Source organism: Tupaia chinensis, unplaced genomic scaffold (assembly GCF_000334495.1).
Source record: "Tupaia chinensis unplaced genomic scaffold, TupChi_1.0 Scaffold000427_1, whole genome shotgun sequence".
Lineage (NCBI taxonomy): Eukaryota > Metazoa > Chordata > Mammalia > Scandentia > Tupaiidae > Tupaia > Tupaia belangeri.
The window spans coordinates 621,460-629,771 of record NW_006159932.1 but is presented as its reverse complement, the minus strand read 5'-3'; the positions used below and the strand labels follow the sequence as shown (position 1 = coordinate 629,771).

At 41.0% G+C, this 8,312-nt stretch overlaps 1 protein-coding gene and 1 long non-coding RNA gene across 3 annotated transcripts in view; both read left to right on the top strand.

The window, feature by feature from the left end:
- LOC102478193 (uncharacterized) overlaps nucleotides 1–8,312 on the top strand; it is a 44,418-nt gene that overhangs the window by 25,079 nt on the left and 11,027 nt on the right. Inside the window, exons 2-3 of one of the 2 annotated variants that reach the window (XR_003550477.1) lie at nucleotides 1,760–1,838; nucleotides 3,943–4,095. This is a non-coding gene — a long non-coding RNA (uncharacterized LOC102478193). Of the gene's footprint in view, nucleotides 1–1,759; nucleotides 1,839–3,942; nucleotides 4,229–8,312 lie in introns of those variants that run through there. The other variant, XR_003550476.1, reaches the window with a different exon arrangement.
- On the top strand, nucleotides 6,082–8,268 carry LOC102480864 (zinc finger protein 740). Its single transcript, XM_014590301.2, has 4 exons — nucleotides 6,082–6,579; nucleotides 6,928–7,017; nucleotides 7,487–7,610; nucleotides 7,920–8,268. Exons 1-4 carry the CDS (start codon nucleotides 6,496–6,498, stop codon nucleotides 8,117–8,119), a joined length of 498 nt encoding a protein of 165 aa, XP_014445787.1. The 5' UTR covers nucleotides 6,082–6,495; the 3' UTR covers nucleotides 8,120–8,268.

Below are 8,312 nucleotides of genomic sequence, written 5' to 3'. Positions count from 1 at the left end.
TCTCTGGGTGTCAAAAGTTACACCAGCATGTGCTTTCTGACTCCAGGACACTGAAAAACTGGCTCTGAAGGAAAGCCTCCTCTGATATCCATCAAAGAGAATTCTTCAAATGGTCTGACAGTTCCTATCATCTGCCATCAGATGGCCTTGCTTACTGAGAATTCTTGACAGTGGATCTCAAGAAAAGTACATGAGTTGGCCAGACAATGGCACAGTAAAAGCTCTGCAAAACCGACCCATGTAGGAGGGTTCGGGGATCACGTTCAGAGAGCTCCCTGAGTACTGAAGGCACACAAGTGCCCATGATCTGGAGCTGGATAGAACTAGGAGTGGATTGTGATGTTGAGAAACCATTGGGTGTTCTCTCTCTCTCATGCTCATGGAATAAATAAACTGTAATAAAAGTACATGAATTAAAATGCTGATGGAGCAACATGGGACCTCCCTGCTTCTTGCAAGGGAAGTGCTCCCCTTAGATCACTGCAGGGACATACTGGGCTTCTGGGTCGATGGAGTGCCGGTTATTTGACCTACTTCCCCGAAGAGTCACTAAAGCTATAAGGTGAAAGAAAACAGATTAGGCCCTGCCTAGGCTTAGGTATTCTCACAGCCCATATTGCAAGCCACAAAAACCTCCCAGAAGTGTGTAGTCTATGGGTTTTCCTCCTTTACTTCTGAATTCCAGTGCTCCTGTGATTTGCATTTGGAGACTGTATTTACGTCTTCCTGTTCAATACTCGAAAGTCTACTTCCTATTTTACTGTAACTCAGCAAAACAAATCCTAGCAAGATCTTAAGTTATGGTAAGTTTACTTCAGCAAAAAGTAGGCAATGAGGATTTTTAGGCTTGGAGATATACACTAATACTTAATCGTTTTTATTATTATTTAATCCAGAGGCAGATTATTTTCCCCTGGTAGTCTGTATATTGGAATATTCTCTACAGAATGTGCCAGAAAAAGAAGGTTGGAAATTTATTAAAGTAAGAGCTATAAATCACCTACAAATATAGAGCCAGCTTTCAGGATGTCACATCAAGACATTACCTCTAAATTTTTTATTGTTGTTTGAGGATCTAGCCAGACAGCTCCTATTTGCTTTACTAAATGTAACTTTCCACTCACCCCTGTGGAAAAATTCAGGGTTAGTGAGTGTGAAATGCTGTATAGATGATGCAGACGGAACCTCAGTTGAGGCTATAATTTTTTTTTACATACTTTAAGTTGTTATTTTGTCTAGACTTTTATGTCCTTGTTGCCCTCAGTTATAGTTATTGCCAAATTAATTAGTTGTCCCCTTCATTCAAAACCCTGTGTCCAAAAGCATTTGAAAGGCAACCAACTATCCACATTTTCTTTTTTGGAATACAGAAGTACCATCACTATATAAAGAATATAAGGGGACCAGCAGTTGGTGTAATGGCTATGTCGCTGGACTCCCACGTAGTCGACCGCGGTTCACGTCCCGGACCCAGTGGCTTAAAACTCACGTCAGGTGCACGTGCGTATGTGCCCAAGATCCCAAGAGGAGAATGTAGGAGAAGGGATGCAGTATGACCATCCCCCCCAGGGGGGTGAGGGGATGATTTCTCGCTTTCTGTCTCTCTGTCTCTCTGTGTCTGTCTGGCGAGCGCATGCGCCCTATAGCGAAAACCTCTCAAAAAAAAAAAAAAAAAGAATATATGTACTGTGTTTTCTAAACTGTGCATCATGTGTCTTGGTTAAAATGTTTATGGAGGTCCCTGTAATCTCTCCAACAGCCATTTAGAGTCCTGTCATGAAAACTTAGCCAATTACAGCAAAACAAGAATTTTACTTCAATCATCAAGTATTACAGAGGTAAACTTGGGCTTTCTCTTCCATCTATATTCTCCCTGTTCTTAAAGTAAAACAGTTTTATATATATATATATATGTATATATATATATATATATATCACACACACACACATATATATATATATATATGCACATCCTTTTGATATAGGAAAAGCGTTGGGGGATACTGAGTATTAGCCTTAGTACTATACATAGTCTCATTTTTTTTAAAGTGATATCTTGGGGATAGCAGGTGGTATGGTGGTTAAGGTGCTACACTCCCACATAGCCCACTGTGGTTGGAGTCCTGAACCTGGTGGCTTCAAAATCACACCAGGCATATGTACATGTGTGCCCATGATCCCAAGAGGAGAATGGAGGAGAAAGAATTGCAATGTGGCCATCCTCCCTGGGTGATGATGTCTCACATTCTCTCTCTGTCTCTCTCCAAAGAGCACACATGTCCTATGGCAAAAATAAAAAAAAAAAGATATTCTGACTATAATTCAAGTCAAACAAGTTATTTAACTTAAAAAACTAGTTATTTTAAGAATCTCTCCTTTTTATATTAAAATACGGTGATTGGTACTAAGATTAGATTCTTCTTATTTTCCTGTGTAGACTACCTACAGTTATGAGATTATTCTAATTCTGGTTATAATTTAACCACAAGTCATGATCTAAGATTACCAATTTGGTGCCTGTTGCGGAAATAGTGTCTATCCTCTTAGCCATGAAGCTACATTAGTGACCACATTTTTAATTCACTAAGCAAATAACCTAGATGGCTTCTTTTTACACTTTTTAGATGCTCTCTAGGGTGCATTTCAACCCTAAATTTTTATGATTTTGTGTTCTATGAAATAAACTGGCCATCTTGCCTTTTATATGATCCCACCTGCTAACTCAAATGAAGCCTCTTTTTCATTCCCAATAGGGAACATCAAACATATTTTATAGGTAGAAATATATTTTAGCTAATGAAATAAAGACAACAAGAAGGAATCAACTCTAATTTCAGCAGAAGAGAATGACAAATAAAATCACCCTTACCTTGAAGAGATTTGAATCATCTTTTCACTGGAGATTTTGCTCCTAGGATGACCTAGTCGTGGTTGTGTGTAGAACACAAGAGTCAGTGTTATAGCATATCGCATGGTCTGACCCAGCAAGTCTTATGGAGCATAATGATTCCAATAAAACGGTGCCATAAAATGCATAGGGCAACTGTTCTCTAACACTTTTTCTGAAACAAATACTATGCTTCTTCATTTGCATATTCTTTCTAAGAGGCAGTGACCATTAGTACTTATAAGTAGATAGAATCAAGTTATAAGTCTAGCTAATCTGAGGCCAATGGATGGCGTGGTAGTTAGAGCACTGGACTCGCATATGGCCAAACGAGCTTTGAATCCTATATCTGGCAGCTTCAAACACATACCAGATGTGCGTGTGTGTATGCCCAAAATCCCAGAAGGAGAATGGAGGAGAAGGGATATGGCGTGGAAATCTACCCTGGTTGGGCAGGGGGGATTTCTCACTTTCCCTCTCACTGTCTCTCTCTGCCTCTCTGTGGGGTGATGAGCACAGTTCTGAAGTCCCAGTAACAGTCCTAAGCTGGGTGTTATTGTCATTCCTATGGAAAGAAGGGGACCAAGTGGAGAACTGAGATGAAGGGGAACAGTAACACCCTCTGCCTTTGTGCTAGGAAAGTCTCTCTGAGCAACTGATTTTTACGTAGTTCTTTCATTCCTTCACTTTATCTTTTAGCCCTGATTAGTAGAGTTTTCCTCTCATTCCTCACTGGTCACTCTTAGAATTATTTCCCTTTCTAGTACCCAATCCTCTCAGGAAAATTGAGCTGCACAAAACCAGTGCCCGGGGGTTCTTACCACAAATCCCCTTTCACTCAATCCAGACAGTCTCTGACATTCTCCTGTGCATTTTGCATAATTACCCTTTGCAGTTTCCTAGTCAGAGATCCCACATGAAGTGAAAATAGAAACTAATTTCCTCCTTGGATTTCTGTGCTCCTGGGGAACTTCATCTTAACCATCTTTTAATTAGACAGCCTTATTTCAGGAGTTTCTGAAATTCTATTTCTTGGTGTGACTGACTTTTTTCAGGGCATACAGAGACAGCTGTAGAACTTAACACAGAGACTTCCACAAGGATCCCCGCTGGTGCCATCTACCCGTTCAAGACCTGATGATTCTCTTGCCAGCCCGGTCCTTTCTAAGTGGGCAGCCAGTCATACCAAAGGGGAGGTTTGTGTGGAGGTAGGCGTGTCTACCAGGGACTAGTACAAGGCTATCAGATCACAATTTTTCTATGACTTAAGTTGAGCTTGGAGCCAAGACCAAAGGAAGAGCCTTTTTCCTAGTTCTTTAGATTATTTATGATGTCCTTCCTCCTCACCCCCCCCCCCCAACTTGTTATCCTTTATTTCTGGAACTGAATTAAATAACAGATACTCTGTCATAGTCATTTCCATAAGGTTAAGATAAAGTAACCTGTTTAACAAGTATTTCATTAGGGAGAATAAAAAAGGTAGACTGCAAGATTCCAGTAAAAGTTTGTTATATAATTTTAAATGCTTTAGAATAACGTCACAATATCCTGCCTTAAAAAAGATCGGTCCTTTGTGGAAGATGTTATTAGTGGAGTCCTTGAAGCAAGTGGTGGAAAATGGCTTTTTCATTACTTCAAAGGCAATATTAAAGGACCATGAAATTCAAAGCTCCTGGTTTTATCACAGACATTTTTATGTCAGGATTTAAACATTTTCCTCCTCGACATTTCTCTAACAACTGTAGTTTTATAAGAAGGAATTGTTGTAATTGCCCTGGATCATAGTATGATTATTAAATGATAGGCATCAATTAAACTTATATTTAAATTGAAGATATTCACATCAGATAAGGGGAAAGTATGATTATAATTAAATGCATAAAATGTATAATCTGCTTTGGGAGTACATTTTAAACCTATTAAGAGGATAAAATGTGATTATTTGTTGGAATATAAACTGTCACAAAAATTCTCCCGCCCATTTCCTGCTCACTATCACTAGGCATAAATAGAATGTTTCATACTTATTTTCCTTAATCTTAATATGATTATTGAGGTGCTTTATGAAGATTATTATGTTGAGACTGTATCATTTGGAATAAGAAGAACCAGAGAAAGAGAAAACATTGGAAATGATAACACAGAATTGTTCTTGTGAATGCAAACTTGTTTATGCATTTGTGTTCCTCAGAGTTAACCTTTTGGTTTCCAGAATTTTGTCATGTTCTTTCATTGTAAGGTTGACATAAATACAGTAATATAATAGTGTGCTTGTTAATGACATAGGAGCTGAGCAATGTTATATATTCATTACATGGATGAATGTAAAACCATAATAAATTTGAAGTGTTATTTGTGTATCCCCTGGGGAGAAATGAAAAGAAAATCAAAGTTTATAGATTTGTATCCTAATGTTTTCTTAAAGTAAACAAAACTCTTAGTAAAACAAAGTAATGATCTCATTTTCATACATCTTTTCATTTTAAAAACTCAAAAACTAGAGTGTTCTCTTTATATCAACTTAAAACATGAGCAAATACCATTTGTTAAAATTTCTTTAATAGGGACCAGCAGATAGGGTAATGGTTATGTCACTGGACTGCCATGTGGTTAACTGCGGTTTAAGTCCCAGATCTGGAAGCTTAAAACTCATGCCTGACGTGTGTGTGTGTGTGTGTGTGTGTGTGTGTGTGCCCAAGATCCCGAGAGGAGAATAGAGGAGAAGGGATTGTGGCGAGGGGGAGGGGTTATTTCTAACTTTCTGTCTCTCTGTTTCTCTCTCTTTCTGGCGAGCACACCCACCCTATAGCAAAAAAACTCTCAAAAAATAAATAAATAAATAAATAAATAAATAAATAAGGAAAAAGTCTGACCAAGGAAAGGAAAGACCCCCTATTTTCCTAAAACAAATGCAGTTTGCACTGTGAAAGAATATAGCCACCACGAAGAGGTAAATGATCAAAAAATTGTGCGTGTTGGGGCCAGCAGGTGGTGTAGTGGTTGAGGTGCTGGACTCCCACATGGCCGACTGTGGTTTGAGTCTCAGACCTGGTGGCTTGAAATTCATGCCGGTGCATGTGTATGTGTGCTCAAGTCCCAAAAGGAGAATGGAGGAGAAGGGATTATGGCATGACCATCCCCCCAGGTGGGTGTTCCCCCACCCCTTCTCCTGTGTCTCTCTGGCAAGTGCACAAGCCCTATAGCAAATTTTAAAAAATAATGAAGAAGTGCCTTTGAAGTGATATATAGGGACATACACACGCATACTTTGCGCAGCACCTTGCTAATGACAAAACTGTTGATACTTGGTTATTCACTTAATCTATCTTAAAATGCAGGGGGATGACAAAATACGCAACTGGTTCCTGGTGAGAGGAGTTAAGGAGGACTCTTAAAGGAAGCAGAGGTTTCACACTGAGGAGGGACATTTCCCTAAAGAGAAGCAGTTGTGTGTAGCTGGGCATATGAGGTAGTTCTATAGAGGATGGCAGCCTGTTTTTGCCCTGCCAGGTGACCTGACACCTCATCTCCTTTCAACTTAGGCAAGTCTCCTGGCTTGTGAAGGCCTAGCAGGTGTGAGTTTGGTTCCTACTGCAGCCAGCAAGAAGATGATGCTGAGCCAGATTGCCAGCAAGCAGGCCGAGAATGGCGAGAGGGCAGGTAGCCCTGATGTGCTGAGGTGCTCGAGTCAGGTACAGCGCTTGAGTCCAATGTGGCACCTGGGGGTCGGGCGGCCCGAGCTGTCTTGTCAGGAGACACAAAGCTTTGATTCCTCAGTGCTTCCGTGTAGGAACATGAGGAAAGGGGATCCAGCTGGGGAAGGAATGAATGGGGTATTTTAGAGAGCTAGGGAAAGTCTCTCTGTACCTGCAACCCCTTATGACAGGGTATGTGGAGAGGAAATAGATGTGTACTTTCTCAGAACCTTTGGGGCCAGTGGTTTACTGTAACTTAAAGGATGTTTGTCTGAAAATAGCATTTGGTCTCTCGTCTTACATGCTGAGATAGACTGTGAGTTTAGGTTTGATTTGTCTTCAAAGGGCCACCGAAAAGACAGCGATAAGTCTCGGAGCCGCAAAGATGATGACAGCTTGGCTGAGGCCTCTCACTCAAAAAAGACTGTTAAAAAGGCAGGTAATGGGGTTATCCTTCAAACTGGTGCTGTTTGGTAGTGGAGTAATTGTCCTCTTTTGTCCCATAACTCAACCCAGAATTTTCCCTGCTCACTTTGGTTCTTCATAGCCAGTGAGTGTGTCCCTTGATTTCATTTAAAGACCACTTCAGTAGCTGATCTCTGCCCCAGATGGAGCATATGTGGTGTAGGTTGGGGAGCATGAGGGCTCGTGATCCTGAGGTAGGGGGGAAGGCAGACGCCATCCCAGGTCCTGCTCAGAGTGTTGAGTTTGACGAGGCAGGCAGTTGCTCTACTCCACAGAGTCTCTTAGCTCTAAGAAGTGTGGGAGGTGACAGCACTGTTGGACAGCCTCAGGAATATGGAGGTGACAGCACCATTGTCCTGCAGCTGGAAATGGACCCAGAGTCAAATGGTCTTTCCCAGCAGAGGGATAGCCGTATGACATGCTTGATTGTTGCCCTCAGGTGGTGGTAGTGGAACAAAACGGTTCTTTTCAAGTAAAGATACCCAAAAATTTTATTTGTGAACACTGCTTTGGAGCCTTTAGGAGCAGTTACCACCTCAAGAGGCACATCCTTATTCACACTGGTAAGTCTCTTGCTTGTATTCAGAGGGAGAGATACATCAAAACTTGTATTCTGTGTGTGCGTGTAGTTGTAGTTGAGTTTTTTAAAGGGAAGTATTAGGAATGGAGGAAGACCACAGTGAACCAGGTAGAGAGATTGCATGGGTCTTACCTGGTATAACTGACTACAGCACCTCTGGGGACCCCTCCCCACTGATGGTAGCTTAGATGTCTGCATGTAGCTGAGAGTTACAGGTTCTGGGGAAATAACTGGAATGTGACTCCTACCATTTACACCACTTGACATTTACTTCTTTCTCCACCTGGGCCAGGTGAGAAGCCATTTGAGTGTGATATATGTGATATGCGCTTCATTCAGAAGTACCACCTGGAACGCCACAAGCGTGTACATAGTGGCGAAAAGCCTTACCAATGTGAACGATGTCATCAGGTAAGGCTCACATGTTCTCCATCCCCGTTACAGTCCAACACACATGTATTTCCTTCTCTAAGAGCCAGTGTCAGCCCCTAGTACCCGATACAGGGGCCATCAGGAATTTTTCACCATAAGAAGGTTAGCCCTTCAGGGTGAGGTGCATCTCTCTGGCCTTATACAACCAACCATGGAGAAGGGGTCATTGGAATATTGTAATAATAATAGCATTTCTCTTTTTCTTGCTTGCTTGCTTTCTTTTTCTTTTTTTTTTTTTTTTTTTTTTTTTTGA